The sequence below is a fragment of the Camellia sinensis genome, chromosome 15, assembly GCF_055761805.1.
Source record: "Camellia sinensis isolate YWXY chromosome 15, ASM5576180v1, whole genome shotgun sequence".
In the NCBI taxonomy this organism is placed as follows: Eukaryota; Viridiplantae; Streptophyta; class Magnoliopsida; order Ericales; family Theaceae; genus Camellia; species Camellia sinensis.
In genome coordinates this window covers 17609126-17628619 of record NC_138975.1, presented here as the reverse complement: position 1 = coordinate 17628619, position 19494 = coordinate 17609126, and the positions used below count along the sequence as shown (strand labels likewise).

At 33.6% G+C, this 19494-nt stretch overlaps 1 protein-coding gene across 1 annotated transcript; it reads right to left on the bottom strand.

The window, feature by feature from the left end:
* Positions 1-6629: 6629 nt before the first annotated feature.
* LOC114287723 (inositol oxygenase 1) lies at positions 6630-12068 on the bottom strand. The gene is made up of 11 exons (XM_028231168.2): positions 10764-12068; positions 10185-10299; positions 9328-9409; positions 8995-9199; positions 8218-8277; positions 8041-8093; positions 7820-7942; positions 7600-7669; positions 7435-7513; positions 7240-7321; positions 6630-6849 (listed from the first exon to the last, which is right to left on the bottom strand). Exons 1-11 carry the CDS (start codon positions 10792-10794, stop codon positions 6823-6825), a joined length of 927 nt encoding a protein of 308 aa, XP_028086969.2. The 5' UTR covers positions 10795-12068; the 3' UTR covers positions 6630-6822.
* Positions 12069-19494: the final 7426 nt, after the last annotated feature.

Genomic DNA, 19494 nt, shown 5'->3' with positions numbered 1-19494 from the left:
AGTATAGCATGAGAATGACTTGTCTGTAATCCAATCATTGGATTGGACATCACTATGGAGCCTTTCAGGAGTTTCATTTTGATCATTTAAATCGTTTATTTTTTAAGTTAATTTGTATAAATCATCTACAAAAAAATTAAGTCAATCCAATATACATAGATACATAATTTTATCACATTTATTTTCAAAAAATATACAATTTATTTTTAAAACGATTCATGTCTTTCATTTTTATAAATGCTTTACACAAAATAATAATAATAATAATAATTCAAACAATGAAAACGAGATCCCTAATATGGTGCCACTTGAGAACAAAAGAAAAAAGCTGCATTTTGCAACTTGGGCCAAAAAAATTTAGCTACCTTCCCAAAAATGGCTTTTTTGACCATCAAATCATTTGAAAAGGTAGCTAAAAACTACTTGTGAAATTACAGTTATATTTTTGATATTGTTTAAATAAGTCATATGGGTGAAAGTAGTTATTTTTTAAATTTGATTATGATGTGACAATATAAATAAATATTAAGTCAAAAAGTCAAAAAATAATTTTTTTACCAACTTCCAAATGACTTTCTGAAAAAATAAAAAAACTTAATTAAAAATCAAAATCAACTTTTAATTATCTTTTCAAAACACCCCTATGTCTCACCAACAACACCATCTAACTTAATAAATAAATAGAGTGGCGTGGAGACAAGCCCTTCATGCCTTATTACATGTGGATGATTAGCCGAGTTATTTGAATTTAATGGTTGAATTCCATGGTTGTTTATTAATGGAAATTCATTTGAGCAAATGTTTGAAATTTTAGTTATACTACCAAATTTGCAAAAATCTTTTTCTTTCTGATTGCATCATGATTGAATTTTGGCTTCGACTTCATAGTTTTTATTTGACTAGGATTTTCTTCGATATATTTTTTTTGGTACAAATTTATGCAATGTTTTTTGATAAAATTTATTACATAAAAAATTATTATGGATAATCCAAACCCCTTTATCTTAGGCTATAGTATTCAACACTACACACTTAGGAAAAGTCTTTCGAAACTAGAATATATGAATTAGATTTATTTTAAATTTAAATTATATTACTGTTGGCTTATTTTTTCTACGAAGAAAAATATCATAAATGCGAGCATACCAGTAAGGATTGAAAAATCCTTACAAATTAAATTCAAGCCAATTATCAAGCGATTGCGTTGACGGTTCTTTTGCCTCAACAAAGAGGATTTCAAAATTGCAAGTGTAGAGAAAACAAAAATTAAAAGAAGAAAGAGAGAGATGGAAAAAGATGATTAAGTGAACAATCAAAGTAATAATTACTTACCTCTACTCCTATGCTTTGAAAAGGAAGTGCATAAAATACTTTGAAAAAGAAATACTGAAAATAATTGCTTCGAAAAGAAAGTACGTAAAATAAAATGCAGGAAATATAAATGACAAGAAAAATATAAATCAATTGTCTTTGATTTGAGTTTTTGATCTTTTACAATGTAGGCATTGATGGTTATTTATAGAGGAAAAAAAATATAGCAAAAACTACTTAGTAACTACCTATTTCTTCCATCTTCATCATTGTCTTGCTATGTGTCTTTCCACTCATCCACTTTGTTCTTCATGTTCTCCACCATCTCCATAACTTCTTTTAACTTCTAAATGAATAAGAAGATGCCATGTGTCCTGAAAATAATAACAATAATAATACTAATAATAATAAGAATAAGAATATTTTATGGTGCCAACATTACCCCTCGCGATCCTTAAAAATGATGTTTACTTGAATTTTTGAAAGGTCGAACCAAGACATACTATCATTTTTGTGCCTTAAAAAAAAAAAAAAAAAGCAATTGGCCATCAATTTGAAAAGATAAACCATTCCCAACCACTGATTTAAATGCGTAGGCTTTTCCTAGCCAAATTCAACATTTCAAATAACTAAGTTGTTATTTGGTGCATCAAACTCATCAAAACAATACTTAAAGATGATTGTTTTATTAGCCATTTCATCAAAATTAAATTTTGATGTGAACCATAAATCCAAAAAGGATTTTGAACACCAAGAACCATAGTACAAGATGGCCTTAAAAATTCAAACAACTTAACATTTTGAATAATTTCGAAAAACTCAGATTCATAAACGTTAAATTGTTTATCATTCTTAGTCATGTTTGGCTTGAGAATATGTTCTTTGGCCAAATAGCTTTCATCATTTATTGACAAATATACTTGTTTTTCTATTTCATCCATGAATGGATTATGAAAGTCCTTCATGTGAGTTTCATCATTTCTTGGTCTAATGGGTTGTTTCATTTTAGTTATTAATGGCTTATGAAAATCTTTCATAGACATCTTATGTCCATGATTTGGCTCTCTAAAAATGGGTTTTTCAACCCCCGAGTCTTAGATGGAACATTATTTTTAACCATGTTTGACTTAATAACATACTTTTTAGCCATGTTATTTTCATAAATTGGCTCTTTAAAAATGAATTATTTGACCTCCCGAGCCATTGATGAAATTAACTCTTTGTTTTTGCTATTTTCAACCATGGAAAAATTCTGAAAAAATTCACCAATTCGGGCCATTAAAGCTTCAATTAAAGACTTGGTAGTGAGAATTGACAACTCATCATTCCATTGGTGAATTTCCATATCAAGTTGATGAATTTTTCCAATTAAATAATGTCTTTTTTCTTCCACCAAATAATATTGTGAGAAATGAAAATTTATTTCATCAAGAAAATGGATCTTTTCTTGAAGATCCAAAATTTTTTGTGTATGCCAATAGATTTCATCTAAGCTATTTGAAATGAACAAATCCAATTCATTTTTCATTTCTTACACTCAATGTCTTACTAGGCATGTCAAAAATTGTTGGCATATTTTTTCTACGAAAGAAAATATCATAAATGCGAGCGTGCTAGCAAGAATTGAAAAATCCTTACAAATTAAATTCAAGCCAATTATCAAGCAATTGCGTTGACAGTTCTTTTGCCTCAATAAAGAGAATTTCAAAATTGCCATGTGTAGAGAAAACAAAAATTAAAAGAAGAAAGAGTGAGATGGAAAAAAATGATTGAGTGAACAATCAAAGTAATAATTACTTACATCTACTCCTATGCTTTGAAAAGGAAGTGCATAAAATGCTTTGAAAATAATTGCTTCAAAAATGAAGTAGGTAAAATAAAATACAGGAAATATAAATGACAGTAAAAATATAAATCAATTATTTTTTATTTGAGTTTTTGATCTTTTACAATGTAGCCATTGATAGCTATTTATAACTGAAAAAATACAGTAATAACTACTTAGTAACTACCCATTTCTCCCATATTCATCATTATCTTGTCATGTGTCCTTCCACTCATCCACTTTGTTCTTCATGTTCTCCATCATCTTCATAACTTCTTTTAACTTTCAAATGAATAAGAGGATGTCACGTGTCCTAAAAATAATAACAATAATAATACTAATAATAATAAGAATAAGAATATTTTATGGTGCCAACAATTACATTAAATTTAAATCATACCATATAATTCAATTTAAAATATTTTTAAAAATATACAACTTTATCTAGTGAGTTATTAGAGCATCCATACCAGTCTCGTCAAACTCATTTCTAGACCAAAATTAGAAGCAGGAAAATCAACTTTCAAGAGCCTCCATCAGCCTCTCTACATATTTGTAAAATTTATGGTTGTTACAAGACATCGCTTGATGTAGCGATATAATGTTCACAAGTTATAAATTATTTTATTATTTTTTCATCAAGTGATCAATTGACCAGAGGCAAAATTGATAATTTTCACCAGGTGGTCGACCACCTAGACATCTTTCCGGTCGACCACAATTTTTTTTTTTTTTTGGTTTTTTTGGGACTTTGGAAAAATATGAAACTAATATATATACTATACAAATTCTATCACTCTAGATTAAATATATATATATATATATATATATATATATATTCCTTTTGAGGAACGTTAAGATGAGATAAGCAAATTGCTTGCACAATTATTCAGCATGTTTGGTTGTGCCTTTTCAAAAATACTTTTCAGAAAATTCTATATTTTTGTTTTTCGTAATTTTTTTGGTTTTTACTGAATTTTTTTAATATTTTAAGTAATTTTTTTTACTTTTTAGACACACCTAACATAAATGTACCTAAAAAGTACAAAATTTGTGAAAAAAACCTTTTAAAAATTCGCTAAATATCAAAAATATAAAAAAAATTACAAAAATTCAGTACATTTTTTGTATTTTTATGTATTTATTAAATTTTTAAAATATTTTTTCACAAATTTTTTAATTTTTAGATACATCTAAGTAAAGTGCATCTAAAAAGATAAAAAAATGTTTAAATTTTAAAAATATTCACTAAAAATAAAAAAATACGAAAATCAAAAAATTGAGTTTTCAAAAAAACTTAATCCAAAAAACTCAAACCAACTGATTAATTTTATTTTATTTTTTTTAAGGAATATGACACTTCATATAAGTAGATAAATAATACAAAATTAGTAACACCTCCTACAGCTTTTTAATAATAAAAAATCTCATGTAGGTATACATAGAAAAAATATTAAATAAAATAAAAAAACACTTTTTGAAGTTAGTTTAATTCAAAAGATAAATGGTTAGGAGCACTAATGATGTGGTAGTGAGCGTCTTGGTTTTTTTTTTTTGATATTTCTAATACATTAGTACTATTAATGGTGCTCTTTTTATTAGTATGAATCGTTGTTGAATTCAAAATTTGTTAAGCGATGCTCATAGTTTACTTTTCTATCGTTTAACAGTGAAAATTATTTTTTACTCACAGAGACTTGTTTTCCATTAATTATAGAAAATGTTTTTATACTTTTATTTTTCACTGTACTAAGGGGTTGTTTGGAGTGTCTTAAATAAGTGTACTTGTTGTCTTTTTGGACTAAAAAATTAAGGAAAAAAACATGAATGTTTGGGTTAACTTTTTGACTTTTTATGAAAAAATGTGTATTAAAAATTGTATAAATTAGTGTATAGAGGAAAATTAGGATTGGGAGTTGTGCAGCCGTAATTTTTGACTTTTGGTGAATAGTGATAACTTTTTAACTTTTTGAGTAACTTTTTGACTTTTTATAAACTTGTCAAACTTGACCTAAATATCAAAAAATATGAATAAAAAATAAAATTAAAAATACAAACAGAACGTCAGTAAAGAAATAGAATGTTGAGATAATAGGGGATTACCACAATGAGGCAATCGAGCAGCTTCACATTCAAACATCAATGGAGATGACACCATCACGGAGAAGATGCTCATGATAAGGCTCACCATAACAGATCTTGTGGAGCTACTTGCCATTGTTGAGTAGTGTTCATTAAAACAAGCCTTGCTACCTAAATTTATATAGCTATTGAGAGGGCATTTTAGTCAACATCTTGGTATCTTGTTTGCATTTGCATAATTAACTGATTTATTTGAATTTAAAGTTTTGTTATTGATGGAAACTAATCAAGGATATATTTATATAGCCATTGAGAGGGCATTGTAGGTTTTACTGAAAATATTATTGGTAAAAAAAATTAAATTGATCGAATATCAATAATAATTATATGATCATATCACATTTTTATTAAAAAACAGATAACAAGCGTGATTTTAAGAATATATAATCCATTTTTTTTAAAGCAAATATAATTAACTCATGTTATCGATATCTAATCATAATTATTTGTACCTAAATACCCTATTCAACAAACCTTATAGATAGATCACTGAGATAAACTTAAAACAAACCCAACAAAATTAAGTCAGCATGTCGTGACATGTAAATTTATCATTACTTGATTGATATGAAATATCCACGTAAACAGTGTGAGATGGTGATGTGTGACCATATGAACTAAAAAAACACTGAAAAAGAAAATAAAAGAAAATTATGATATTCAGTATTTTTCTACCTTTTATATCACAAGGTATATTTACAACCATTTTATATTAATTAATGTATAAGCCCACATTGATATGAAATTGCAATATATTAATTTAATGTATAAGCCCACTTTGATATGAAATTGCAATAAAGGACGTCTGTCCCACCCTATGCATTAAGTGCGTGCTGCTAGCCCTTGCAGTTAAGACCTTCAGTTTGCTTTAATTGCAGTATTTTCCTACAATTTTTTTTTATTATTATTTTTTCGGAGGGTGGTTTTGTTGTTATTGATAACCAATAACGGCCTCTTTTGAGGATAATAAAAAGTAATTTTTGACTTTTAACTTATTTTGGTCACATCATTTTTTTATTTTTTTACATATTTTTTTAAAAAAAAATCAAAAATCAAAAAATCTACTTTCAATCAATTTTCTAAAACAACCCAATATTTATAGGATTTTTATAAAAACACAATGGAAGTAATATTGGTCTTGTTTGAAAAGTTGGCTATTAATTTTTTTTTAAACTATTTCAATCTGTACTAAAATAATTGTATTTGAGAAGTTAATTGGCTATTTTTTTTAATTGATTTGATAATTGTGAGAAAAAAATAAAACAATTATATAAATTAAATATAACATTTTATTTTATTAACTATTTTAATTTATTTTGTCTTTTAATAGACTATTTGAACTTTAACCCTCTTCACAAATACCCCCATTATATTATTCCAAAAGAACCATAAATACATAATATTATTTCACGATGTAGTAGTCAACATCGAAGCACACAAACAAAAACAAAAAATCAAAAAAAAAACCCCTAAAAAAAGAAATGCATCTAAAAGTCTCCATCACCATTCACACGCTAAAATTATCAACCCATAGCTCCAAATTTTCACCATCTCAGCTTCTCAGGGAAGTACTGCAACAACATTCCATCAATTAATTCGTTAGAAGAACAATAAACAAGTACTATAAATATTTGGCATTAAGAATTAATTAAGTACAATTTACAGTTTAATTTGTTTGTCTTTAGATTGTATTTGAATCTTTTGATTTTCGGACAAGTTTTAGCAATTCTAGAATTATGATGATATTGGACGGTTGTTCTAAGATTCATAGTGAACTTATTTTGTCAGTTTTGCCCATGAACATAGGCTTATATTCAAATCACATAAATTCTTATTTATTTTGTGGGTTAGTTTTGCTTTTAATTTTTATTTTTTTTTCCAATTTTTCATGTTAAGATAAAAAGAAAGGCGTGTTGTCCTTCAACTAGGGAGGATCACAATGTCACAATGGTGGTGCTCACCTTTTTAATGAGAGAGAGATAGTATGGCTTGACTTTTTCGACATCGATTCTGACTTTGCTCTTACTGTATAGGTCATACTTGCTGCACACAAAAAAAAGAAGAAAAAAAATGAAAATACTAATTTATTAGTTAACTTTAACAATTATTAGCAAACAGTAATAAGAACAATTTTCATATATTAAGAATCAGCTTACTTAAATATTTGGAGCCACTTTAGATTCTCAATGTCTTCTTCATTCATCAAGTGTTTGTATGCTCCTGACTTATGTAAAGCTGAAGAAAACAAAATCAAATATTTTGTTTTTTAACCTTATTATAAAATGACTGTATATCACACACTTATGCTTTTTTTGGCTTACCATAAAATGAGTGATATCTGATAATGAAAAGGCCCGCTGAAGGTAAAGTTGTATGATTTTCCTTAGCCACCTAAAAAATAAGACGACAAAAGTAGATTTTCACATCCAATTTCTGAAGGTTATGTTTGTATTATAGATTATTAAAAAAAATTTCCCATTTTTTTACTTGATAAATCTAAGATCTATGCAAGAATAATTTAGAAAGGCTTGGAAGAAGTACCAAATACATGTAGTCATCATGGCCCCATGACATCATCACATTGTTGAGTCCACAACCCTCAGAATAAATTCCAAATTTGGTGTTGTAAGCTGGATTTTCATAGTCTGCATTTTCTTTGAAGTACTGCACCACGAACCCAAAAACATGCAACAAAATTTTAGAAGAAAAAAAAAAAAAAACTTTTAATCATGTTTATGATGGGTTCTTGTAAAGAGGCCGACCTTGTGATGGACAATTGATTCGTCAAAAGCACAGCCGACTGGGAATGTGTCACCTACAATATGTTTGATGTTTTATCAGTAAATCTAAAATGGGAAGTAATTAGAAACAGAATTATATTATATAGATTACAAGTTTGATAGAAAAACAAAGTTAATACATGAAACATGGTACTTTACCTACAACAGCCCATTGAGGAAGCTCCCCAAAGCTAGGAAGAAGAAGAACCTTCCCAAGATCTGGAAATCCATAATACGGCCAAGTTAACCATTTTGTTACATGTAATTGAAATTTCTTAATGAAAGAAAATGTTAGTCATTGCTTAATATGTGGTTCATTAGCTTCGGTGTAAGCATAACTAAAGTACAAAAATTTGTAAACAACAATGCAAGGTATCAAAAAAATAATTAAATCTAGACCGTATTACAATTTCTAGGTAAATTTCTGCACTAGATTTTTTATTTGTATTAAAAAATGTATAGAAATATGTAAAAGCGATCAAGATTATGTGAAAATTATATAAACTTTTTAATTATTTTGACATAACCCTTAATGGAAATCATTATTCTAACTTGTATCTTCTAGGGCTTGTACCTTTGAACTATAGGTCAAGCTTGCCTTAGCAACACATACCAAAGAACGGCCCAAATAGGCATATGGCCCAAAGTTAGGAGTACGCGTTTACGTGAGTGTTAAAAATAGAAATAATAATGTGCAAATTACGAAATACTACAATTACTCAAGCACATAGTCATGTAATGTTTCTGACCCATTAAAATTTATTTTCTTACTAATTACCGTGGAAGAGTCGTGAGTAATGAAATTTAGTCTAACACCACTAATAAAGGTCCCAAAGTTAGGTTTGGATTAACAGTGAATTTGTTAAAATTGAGCAATGGAATGGGAATCAATAGAGAATTTCAAAGTAATAAAAGAAGGGCATATTGGAATATTACCATGTATAAGGCCAGTCAAGTGAAGCCAATCTTCATTGGGATAGTCTTTCCTAATAGCTTCGGCTGTCTGCAATAAGTGCTCAATTTGAGGTTCATCCAAATCAGGGTCACTCTCATCCACAACATCATTTAGAAGCTCACAACATTCCCATATGCTCATCTCCACCTTGTCCACTTTCCCATACTTTTCTCTCATCTTCTTCACCTATACCAAATAATCATCATGAATTTAAAATTTTCTCAAACACAAAAATAAAAATTTTAGAAAATCAAAATGAAAATTTCTAACACCAAAAAAATAATAATAATAATAATTTCTAGCTTCATGCTTACGAAGTCAAAAGTTTGGTTGATGTGATTGACGCGGTAAAAATCCTCTACCCCTTGTTGCCTGAGACTCTCTGCATCATAATCCCTGTTTTTGCACTTGTATGTTAGAACAATTCCTCACTAAAAAGTGTCTAAACATACAAATTACAAGGTAAAACTTAAACGAACTTGTATGTTAGAACAATTCCTCACTAAAAAGTGTCTAAACATACAAATTACAAGGTAAAACTTAAACGATACAAAATTATTAAAAATTTTAAATTGGAGAGGCACATGATCTTCTGTCTTTAAATTTCTCTATTATATATTGAGATGGAATCTCATCACGAAAAATATCAATTTGGCTTAATATTGGGTGACAGCTTTAATATTTTAATTATCAATTCTTTTAATCATCAATTGTGGATCAATATCATGTCAACACAAATTCTTCCACAAACTGAATTTTAATTAAACCTTTTTTTTTTTTTGTGGGATATGCATCAACCTTTTTCCATTATATTTCACTGTTCTGATCACATGAAGCATTATCCATCAAGCAATAAAATAGGGCTTGTTTGTTTGAGTGGTCAATAATTAATCATCTCATCCCATCCCCATCCCCATCCCCATCCCCATCCCCATCCCCTTTGGTTCTATGATGTACTTGGTTCTATGATGTACTTTGTGTTGAATAACCAATCAATTAATCAAAGTGAATATTAAAACTATATTATTTTATTCAGTATGTGTTGCCAAAATCAATCTAGGTTAAGCATGGAATCCCTGTTCTAGGACTGATTCACACTGTTTGGTTCTCGGGAAACAATCACAGACCTCACAGTGAAATATATATAATGATTTTATGGAGAGAGAAAAACCTAAAGTTTTCGCCAAATGAATTGATCTCTGGCACCACAAATCCACCATCCAACACCAATTCATTTTCATTGTTTGGGATCTTCTGTTCCTCATGTTCCTCATGAGCCTCAACTCCTGTTTTAAAAAATAAAAAATATATTTAAAAAATAATATAATTAATTAATTAATTAATTGCCTATTAATAATAACTAATGAAAAATCTAAAAACCAATCCCTCATAAAATTTAAAAGAAAAAGAGAGAGAGAGAGAGAGAGAGAGAGAGAGAGAGAGAGAGAGAGAATCTAGAGGAAAAGACAATAATTACCAACAAAGGAAATACTAATCTCCACTTTTTTCTTTTCTTTTCTTTTTTTCAAGGAAAAGGGTTGCAGGAACTGGGTATGAAATAAATAATTTGAATAATTTAAGCTCAAATTCAAAGTACAGATCTGTTTGAAATAGGCAAAAAGGGAACAGATCTGATTGTTTTCATGGTTTTTTAAAAATAAAAAAATAAAAAATAAATGGAAAGAACTGGTGAACCAAAAAATAAAATAGAGATGAAATAATAAAAAAAGAAATAAAAAAAGAAAATTACCAAAGTCAGGTTGATCAATGAGGATAGTCATCCTGAATCAAAACCCAAATTCAAAAATCTCACAAACTCAACTAAAAAAGAGAGAAAATCAACAAGTCTTCTTCTATGGGGTGGTGACATTGTTGTGGAGGATTTTTGGTATTTATAATGACCGGACAGTCCTTCCCTGAGAATTCAGAGCTTCCGAGTCCTTCCCTGAAAACTTCTTTCTATCCTTCTTTGAAATTACTTATATTATATACATACAATAACACATAGAAAGAAAAAAATAATACTAATAATATTAAAATTAATACTGTGAGTGGATATAGACATATACATGGATACACACAAATAAAAGAGAGGTATTAGAGAGAGAGTTGGGTTGGAACACAGCATTGCCATGCAAATGCAAGTTGTCATTGAGAGAGAAACTCTCTCTCTCTCTCTTGCAAGTAATTATCCTTTTTCCTAAAACAATAATTATCCAAAAAATTATCCATTTAGAGATTTTAAATATAATCCATGTTTTACAAATTTTAAATTTACACTATCCATTTTATTCCTATTTCCTGTTAGTTTTGTGCTAAATAATTAGGGCTAAATGTTTATATGATTCAAAAAAAATTTAAAAAAATATAATGCAGAGCCAATTGATCTTGCCGACCCATGTGAAAATTTCTTTGTATGAGTGAAAAATTATTAGTTAGTTTTGAAATATTATTTAACACTACTTAAATAGGGTCTCCATAAATAATAAAACATAAAACAAACAAAATGAGTCATCTTTTATTTAGGTAAACATTGTCCATTTTATAAAATACTTTCTCAAAAGTTATTACTAATTGAAAAAATTACATTAAGAATATTACATGATATTTTGAAAATGTTAAATAATTATACTTTAGCCTAGAACATTATTTGGGCAATTATCTAATCACGTTTTATGATTTATCTCTCATGTAAATATTTAATCAAAATTGTACATTCTAGAAGAGTAAATTAAACTCTCTTCACCTTATATTTGAAAAAAATATAATTAATTTTACAGTGTTAAAATAATTACAATAACATTTCTTTTAATAAAGTTAAAACAATCAAAATTAATAGAGATGGTGGATAGATATTAGAAGAAACAAAAATAAATATATATTTAATAATAAAAAAATATGATAATACTTTTTTTATTCATAAGACTAAAAAATTATTGATAAAAATAATCTAATTGTTATATGAATTAAAATTAAAAATTTATAAGAGATCAATGTAATTATATAAAAAGTTTAGGACTAATTATATATTTCCCAAACCTCAGGGGTGTTGAATGTAATTTCCATAATCTGTTATTTGAGATATTTATTTATCATCGGTTGTGGGGTCCACAGCCTCATCAGGGGTGACTCAGCTTTGAGTTGGATGTTGTCACGGACGGTTCAAAACCCTAGCGAGGTGGGTCCCACTGACGTGGCATCGTCAAGGACGATGATGACGTTTCCTCCTCCTCACTCACAAAAACAAACGTACGAACGAAACGGTGTTTCAGTTTCCCCGAGATTACCGTCGTTTCTCATAAGGAAACTTCAAAAACATAAATAAGATTTAGATTAGGTTTGTCATTTCCTAAAAAAAAATTAAAATATTATAAAGTTATTTATTTTATTTAAATCATATTATCGTATTTAAATTATATTATTTCTTTATTACATTATTTTAAATTTAACTCATATTCTATAAAAAGTCAAAAAGTACACTTATTTAAAACATCTCAAACAACTTCATAGAGCATCTCCAACCCATCCTTCATATCTTCAAATATGAAGGATCCTCTCTCAAAAACAACTCCAACACATCCTCTATATCCTCCTCCCAAATAGAGGAAGATGAATTGATCTTCCAAATATAGAGGGAGGATGAAAAAATGGATGAGACTCTAAAATATTATTCATTCTATATTTCTTAATTATATTCGAAATAACTTTTAATGTGTAAATTTAATTTTTATAAAAATGACATCAATAAAAAGTATAAAAATCATACCTTTAAAATGAGTATAATATTAAATATGTTTTACAAAAATTTTAAAATTAAATATTTATTAATGAACAAAAATTACTTTTTGATTGGAGTTTGAATGAAGGAAATGAAGCTTTGTGATTAGAGTTTGAATGAATAGTGACCTCCTCTATATTTACTTTTTGAATAAAAAATATTATTTCCATCCTCTTGGGAAGAGGATGTGGTTGGAGATGCTCTTAGGTTAGGTTTGGCATAACCTAAAAAAATTAAAAAATCAAAAAGTCACTATTCTATTTAAGTCACATCACTTCAAACCCAACCCATATAATATAAAAAGTCAAAAAGTACACTTATTTAGATCATCCCAAACAACGCCTAAGGATTGTTGGAGATAATTTGACGAATAATAATGCTCTATGTATCTATTAATGTATTAATTAGTATATTAATAAATAATGTTATATAATTTTAAAAGTTTTAAATATTTATTATTTATATAATAGTCGGGTCAATAATAATAGAATAATACTAGTTGGTACACGAATCCAGTGTCACTGTTGCCGTTTGTGGGACTCATTTCGGTTCCTATATTGATGATTCGAACCATTAAAATTTTAGAAAATATCAAAAACAATATGCTTATGAAAAATCAAGTTGACCGAATATTAATAACCACTTCATGAAATAACATTTGTATTTTGTTGGATACATATAAATTCATTTTTTTAATATAAAGATGTGATTTGATGAACAAGTTATTGGTATTTGATTAACTTGATTTTTTATAGGCATATTGTTCTCGATATTTTCTAAACTTTTAACGGTTCGGATCATCAAAACAAGATTCGAAATGAGTATCACAAACGGCACAACAGTCACCGCTGTGCTTCATGCACAGAAGTGACACTGCATACTTGGTACACTAGTATGTACATTAATTAGTGCATGTAATATCACTGTTCCCAAAATAAGCCAAAAATATAAAGGGTGAAAATTGTAATTAATATTACATAAATTAAAATTTTATACATAATTTTTATACATAATAATGATATGATTCATTATGGCCCTATTTGATACAGCTTTTTTTCAGTTTATTTCAGCTTTCAACATTATTTAAGCTATTTTGATGTGTTTGGTTTAGCTTAACAATGCAGCTTATAATTTTTTGTAAGTCAGAAATCAGCTTATTCTTTGAGTGGGGCAAGAGAAACTTAATTTATAAGTCAGAAATCAGCTTATGTTCATAGTTATAAGCTATAAGACGTTAAGGCATAAGCTATAAGCACTTTCTCACAGCTCTACCAAACAGAGCCTATGAACCTTTCATTTCAAAACAAAACACTATTAAATATTAATTTATTTAAAATAATAACATTGTCATATATTGTTATTATTATTTATTTATTTATTTTTATTTTTTTGGTATAATGAGTTGTTTGGTATTCCCTAATTTAGCACATTTTTTTAATTTTATTTAGATTACATCATTTCTTATTTAATTCACATCACCTCTCTATTACTTTACACATACTTTTATAAAAAAAAATAATAATAATATTATACGTACTAATTAGTGTACTAACTAGTGTGTCAATTGCTGATGTGGTATAATTTAAGAAGTTTTTAATATTTGTAATTTATATAATGAGTGGAGTTAATAATAATATCGTAACTAGTGTTAATATACTAGTTAGTACATTAATTAATACATATAACACCACCGTTATAAAAAATCAAAACACATATCCATTAGTGCATATAGCAATATTCTTTTGAGAAATAACTTTTTTTTAACTTATTTATTTATTATAAAAAACTTGCAAAAGTAAATAGAGATATAATATGATCTAAATAAATCAATAAATTGATATTTTTCTACCTTCTCAAAAGAGGTTATCATTTTTTTCGCTTTTGACTCTTCACATTTTAATTTTTTTTTATTTATTCTTTGACGTGGTTAGGCCCACAAAGGTTATAGCTCACTATGAACAATCTAAGCCCATCACTTCGAGCCCAACACATAACCCAACTGATGAGATCCTGAACAGCTGAAAGCCAACATGGCACGAAGAACCAATGATATTCAGACATGTGGCAGGTAAAGGACAAGCCACATCAGCAGACAAAGATCTGCAAAGTTGTTGCCACTGCACATCACCATTAATGCAGCTCATCACAGCATTTATTACGACAACACCTCTCTGTCGGAACAGCACCCCCTTACCCTAAACAAGGTAAGCTACAGCATAGACTTTCGGCCAAGGTGGCAGGTCGGAAGGGACAGCGAAATGATTACCAAAGGATATAAGCAGACGTTGAAGACAAGAAGAAGGTTAAGTTTTCTATCTCCAATTCATATCTCTACATTACACTTCTCTCTCTCTAACTTGCTCGTCGGAGGGTTCGCTGGGGGACTCCCCGTTCCCCTGTTGAACTTGTGTGCAGGTTCTCTAGTGGGCTTGAACACTCAGTTACCGGTTGAAGAAGCGTAGATTAGTCCAACCCATTCCACCTCGGACCCATTGTATCGTAACTGTATCATCAGTTGACACCGTCTATGGGAACGCTTTGCTCCTCGCGCCAGTTGTGTTCACTGTCGCCGGAGACCCTGTTCCAATAACCTTTTCTCGCTGCCCATCGAAGTGTATGGTCACCACTAGATCCATGGCTTCTCACCAAAATACTGCCGACCACCAAGCCGACCCCCCCAATCCAAACAACCCACCACAATATTTCATCGAGCTTACCTGCAGCATTAATCGCATGGCCGAGCAAAACCAAGCCCTGATTAATGCCCTACTCCAAAGAAACCTTCTTATACCCCCTCCACCACCTCCCAATATTCCTCCCAACCACGAACAAGCCCCGAGCCATACTATCCCGCAGCCTAATCTACCCAATAGAGAAGGCTTGCAACCCCCTCCCCCAGGTATAAACCTGCCACCCCGGGGCCCACAACCATCGATCCCGGCACCAATCCTTGAAGGAGAGGACAACAGCATCCAGCCCCCATTGCCCTCCAGAGGTGACCACATCCCTCTCTGGGACGCGAAACTCCGAGCCATGAAGCTCCAACTCCAAGGGGTCATGCAGAACATCCAGCATAAACCCTCTACCACAGCAAACTCATCATTTGTCGCCTCCATCCGGGACAAACCTCTACCCCCCAAGTTCAAGATGCCCACCATCGACTCTTTTGGCGGTACAACGGACCCAGTCGACCACCTGGAGACCTACAGAACCTTTATGATCCTCCATGCATTCCCTGATGAGATCATGTGTCGAGCTTTCTCCGTGACACTGAAGGGGTCAGCTCAGCTGTGGTTTAGCCAGTTACCAGCAGACTCCGTCTTCACTTTCCAACATCTCAGTGACTCCTTCCTCTGCCATTTTATTGGAGCCCAGCGCCAGCGACGCCCGGCAACCCAACTTCCCAACATTCGACAGACCGAGGGGGAGTTGCTACGCAGTTTCGTTACCCGCTTCAACACCGAGGCCCTGCAAGTAGCGAAAAATGATGACAAGGTCATCCTCACTGCTTTCATGGCCGGTCTGCGGTCGTCCGACTTCCTGTTCTCCCTCTCTAAAAACCCCTCGACCTCCATGGCAGCCCTACTCTCCAAAGCCCAAAAATACATGAATGCTGAGGATTCTCTAACCGCCCGGCAAGATCCAATAACCAAAAACGCGACCCCTAGAGAAAAGAGAAAAGACTCAGAACCCAGAAACACCCAGTATAATAGCCAAACACCACACTATACCGATCGACCCCCCCGGGCTGACCGGTCGGCACTAGTTCGGCCGCCTGGTCGGTTCGAGCGGTACACACCCCTTAATTCCCCCATGGAACAAGTCCTCAATCAGATCCAGTGGGACTACCCCCTCAAATGGCCCCAACCTTCACGAACCCCTCACAATCGGAAAGACCAGTTCAAATATTGTCGCTTTCACCAGGACCATGGCCATAACACCGATGAATGTGTTAACCTCAATGACCAGGTCGAGACCCTAACACGTCAGGGACGCCTTAGCTGGTTCACGGACACCCGCCCTCGGCAGAGGCAAAGAACTGAGCCCCTCAGAAACAACCGCCGGCGCACTCCTTCCCGGCAGCCAGCCCAACCTAACCAAGGCCATGATCGCCCTCCACAACAGCCTCGGCCACCAAGTAATCCCCCCCCACCTGTTAGTGAAATCAGAGTTATTTCAAGTGGCCTTGCTTGTGGGGGACCATCCGCTCGGCTCAGAGGGCAGAACTCAGAAAGATAAGGCAGGGCTCCGACAAAGCAGTTGCCACAGTAAATCAACCCCCCAAACTACCCAAGCAGTGGACCGAGCCCATCACCTTCACGGACGCCGACTGTGCAGGCATTCGTTACCCTCATGATGACCCTCTCGTCATTTCTGCCCTCCTCCCCAACTATAAGGTCAGGCGAGTTCTCATTGACAACGGCAGTTCTTCAGACATCATCTTCCTCAACTGCTTTTGCCAGCTCAAAATCGGGGAGGAAAGTTTGTCTCCTCTCCAAACCCCTTTGGTCGATTTCATTGGCGACCGGGTGACCTCAATCAGCTCCATCGATCTTCCCATCACAATCGGTGAGTATCCACGGCAGACTACAAAGTTGCTCACTTTCCTTGTTGTCGACTGCCCATCCGCCTACAACATCATCCTTGGTCGCACCGCCCTAAATGCTTTTCAAGCTATCACATCAACTTACCACCTCGCCATTAAGTTCCCCACCAATCTGGGGGTCAGGACAGTGAGGGGAGAGCAGAACGTGGCCAGGGAATGTTATGTCGCCTCACTCAAAAAAGTCAAGCTGAAGGAAGCCATGATCATCGAAGGACTTGACGTCCGAGATGAGGACGAGCTGGTCAGAGGAGAACCTGTGGAGGAGCTCGTGGAGGATCCCATCGACCCCACCAACCCAACGAAAACTGCCAAAATTGGCAGGCAACTATCCCCCCAAGCAAAGGCCGACCTTACTGCCCTCCTCACCGAGCACAATGATGTCTTTGCCTGGACCCATTCAGACATACTGGGTATTGACCCATCCTTCATAACCCATCGCCTCAGCATTGAACCCCATTTCCGACCTTACCGCCAGAAGCAGCGCATCTTTCATCCTGAGCACAATACTCTTATTGCCGCAGAGGTTGACAAGCTCCTTGAGGCCCAATTCATCAAGAACGTGGACTACCCCAGATGGTTGTCCGATGTGGTCCTAGTCCGCAAGAACAATGGCAAATGGCGACTCTGTGTCGACTACTCCGACCTCAACCGAGCTTGTCCCAAAGATAGCTATCCCCTCCCCCGCATAGATCTGCTGGTCGACGCCACGGCCGGTCACCAAATGCTCAGCTTCATGGATGTCTTCTCTGGGTATAACCAAATTCTGATGCACCCATCTGATCAGGAACACACCTTCTTCATTACCGACCGAGGCACCTACCATTACCAAGTGATGCCATTTGGACTGAAAAATGCTGGGACCACCTACCAACGGTTGGTCAATGCCGTTTTCCATCATCAGATCGGTCGAAACATGGAAGTATATGTCGACGACATGCTAGTCAAGAGCAAACTCTCTGCTGATCATCTGGCCGACCTACGAGAGACCTTCGCCACCCTACGAAAGTATCAAATGAAGCTCAACCCGGAGAAGTGCGCCTTTGGCATAGGATTTGGGAAGTTCTTGGGTTTCATGGTCAGTTAGTGTGGCATTGAAGCTAACCCTGAAAAGATCAAGGCCTTGATTGAAATGCAGTCACCCAGAACGGTTAAGGAAGTTCAGAGACTCACTGGCCGAGTTGCCGCCCTCAACCGCTTCATTTCCCGCACAACGGATAAGTGTCTCCCCTTCTTCAAAGTTCTTCGGCAAACTTTTGAATGGACGACCGAGTCCGAAGAGGCTTTTCAGCAGTTGAAGCAGTGCATGGCCAACCCCCCTCCTTTCTCAGGCAATCACTAGCGAACCCCTCTTCCTCTACTTAGCCGTTTCAAGCACCGCAGTCAGTGCAGCTCTTATCAGAGAAGACGACTCTGTTCAACGGCCGGTCTATTATATCAGTCGGGCCCTCAGGGGCGTCGAGCAGAATTACCCACTGTTAGAAAAATTGTACCTGGCCTTGGTCACTGCTTCCAGACGACTTCGTCCTTACTTCCAAGCCCATTCCATAGTGGTCCTCACCGACCAACCTTTGAAGAAGGTAATGCAGTAACCAGAGCTCTCTGGCAGACTCATGCAATGGTCAGTGGAACTCAGCCAGTTTGACATCTCCTACAGACCTCGAACGGCCATTAAGGGGCAGGTTATCGCCGATTTCATCCTGGAGTTCACTAATCCTACCCCAACCACGGCCACTCCACCCCCACCAACCCCTATTGAGCCAAAGGACCCTCATTCTTAGACTCTCAACGTCGATGGATCATCTCGCAGAGAAGGCAGCGGGGCTGACCTCATCCTCACTGCCCCTGAGGGTGGTTATTTCAAATGTGCTTTTCGTTTCTTATTTGACACCAGTAACAATGAGGCTGAATATAAGGAATTGATAGCAGGGCTCCGCCTAGCCAGGGACATTAGTGTCAGCCACATCCGGGTGTTCAGCGACTCCCAGCTCATTGTCGGACAAATTACGGGGGAATTCGATACAAAGGAGGACATAATACGGGCTTACAGGGATATTGCCCTTCCCCTCGTTCGCCTCTTCAATAATTTCCACATCCAGC